At 55.3% G+C, this 1,811-nt stretch overlaps 1 protein-coding gene across 3 annotated transcripts in view; it reads right to left on the minus strand.

Annotated features, from left to right (window-relative positions):
* CETP (cholesteryl ester transfer protein, plasma) overlaps positions 1–1,811 on the minus strand; it is a 37,506-nt gene that overhangs the window by 20,811 nt on the left and 14,884 nt on the right. For all 3 annotated transcript variants that reach the window (XM_011938864.1, XM_011938866.1, XM_011938863.1), the window contains exon 8: positions 274–365. In XM_011938864.1, the coding sequence (XP_011794254.1) occupies positions 274–365 (92 nt within the window). The remainder of the gene's footprint in view (positions 1–273; positions 366–1,811) is intronic.

The raw sequence follows: 1,811 nt of genomic DNA on the forward strand, positions 1-1,811 counted from the left end.
GCTGTAGAGGATGACAGAAGCCAAATAAGTCCTCTAGGAAGGAGCTGGTGCTTTGCTGGGATCATTGTAGTGGGGAGCCCTGGTGCCTGCAGAGAGGGCTCGGGGGCACGTCGCTGTGGCCTGCCCACCTCACAGCATCAGGAATGCAGAGGAGCACCCCAGGACTCTTGGCTGCCATAAGGTTGAAGCTGGGGGACAGGGTTGTCAGAGCACAGGAAAGGACCAACTGCCCTGGGGAAGCTGGGCCCTGTCCCACCCTCCCACAACTCCTACCTTGTGATGGGACTCCAGGTGGGAGGCTGTAATGATGGGATCACCTGTCAGAGAAATGTCCACCCCGATGTCTCCATCTGAAAGGATACTGGCTGCGGGAGGAAAAGATCACGGCGAGGCCTTAGGATGGGGGAACCGCCCTGAGTCACCACTCCCCTGCATCCACACAGCTGCCCAAGCCTCCAGCCTCAGTGTTCCCCTCTGTAAAGTGGGACCTGGGTGTGCGGGGAGGGGTGTGGCACTTTTTCATGCTCTTTTTTCCCAAGTCTGTCTGGGTAGGTAGAGCCCTTCTAGAAGGCTGATTCAGAGCATGGCACTTTGAGTCCAAGACTTGGGTTGAAACCCAGCTCTGCTCTATACTGCAGAGGACAGGGCAGGGCCCTGACCTCACTCAGCATCCGTGTCCTCATCTCCAATGAGCTAGGCTAGGCTGTGTAAACGTGGATGAGTGCCCAGCCATGTGAGCAATCTAATTATCTTTTTTCCTGATCTACTTCCAGGAGAATCTTGGAGTCCTCCTGGACTTAATCACCTGTCTGTCCTGAGTTCTATAGTCCAGAACAGTGGGTAGCAGATTTTTTCTATAAACAACCAGACAGTAAATATTTTAGGCTTTGCAGCATATGTGGTCTCCGTTGCAATCATCTGCTCTGCCGCTGTAATGCAAAAGCAACCATGGGCAATATGCATGCCAGTGGGCATGGCTCCATTCCAATACAATTGTATTCACAAAACTAGGCAGCCAGACACATTTGACCCACTAGCTAGAGTTTCCAACCCCTGTTGCAGAACCAATGTGAGGGACGGAGCACAGATGGCAGCATAAGTCCCCCTCCCTTCCTCCTCCCTCGAACCTGCATCAAGAGCCACGTCCCCATGAAACAGCCCCTCCGACCTCCCAGCCCCCTCTGAATTCTGTGGCTGCCTGGGCCAGTCCAGAGACTCCTACCTCACTTTCCCTTCCTGTTAGCTTTGCCCACCCGCATTCCCATTGATGGCACAGCTACCGGCATAGGGATCCCAGAGAGACAGACAAGGTTCCATCTAGGTGTATGCACCCATAGGAGTAGAGGGGAGGGAAGGGGAGGAAGGGATTGGCCACTCAAGGAGACAGAATTGTGCTCAGCCCTTCCTGCATTGCTCATCTGTGCCTTGGCAGGAGCCTAGGATGCCTGCCACGGGCCTGAGGCTGCCTGGAGCCTCCCCACCTGATACCCCACAGTGGCCCAGAGGACCCCCTCACCTGGAGTTCCACTGTTCCCTCACTGCCTCTGTTTACTGAGCACCTACTGTGTGCCAGGGTATAAGGAGCAGGCCGGCCACCTCCCTCTCCACAGGTGAGGCACACAGCGGGAGGCCTTACAGCACAGCACAATAGCTGGGAGCGGGGGCTTAAGAGTTGTTGGAGGGCCAAGGTTCAAATTCTGCTTCCACTTCCTAGTGGGGGGAAGGGGGTCCTCTCATCTCCAGAAATTTCTATTTCCTCCTCAGTGGAATGGGGGTTAGCGGTACCTCCCTCGCCAGGTGGTTGTGAGGAT

The sequence above is a fragment of the Colobus angolensis genome, unplaced genomic scaffold (genome assembly GCF_000951035.1).
Source record: "Colobus angolensis palliatus isolate OR3802 unplaced genomic scaffold, Cang.pa_1.0 Scaffold178, whole genome shotgun sequence".
NCBI lineage: Eukaryota > Metazoa > Chordata > Mammalia > Primates > Cercopithecidae > Colobus > Colobus angolensis.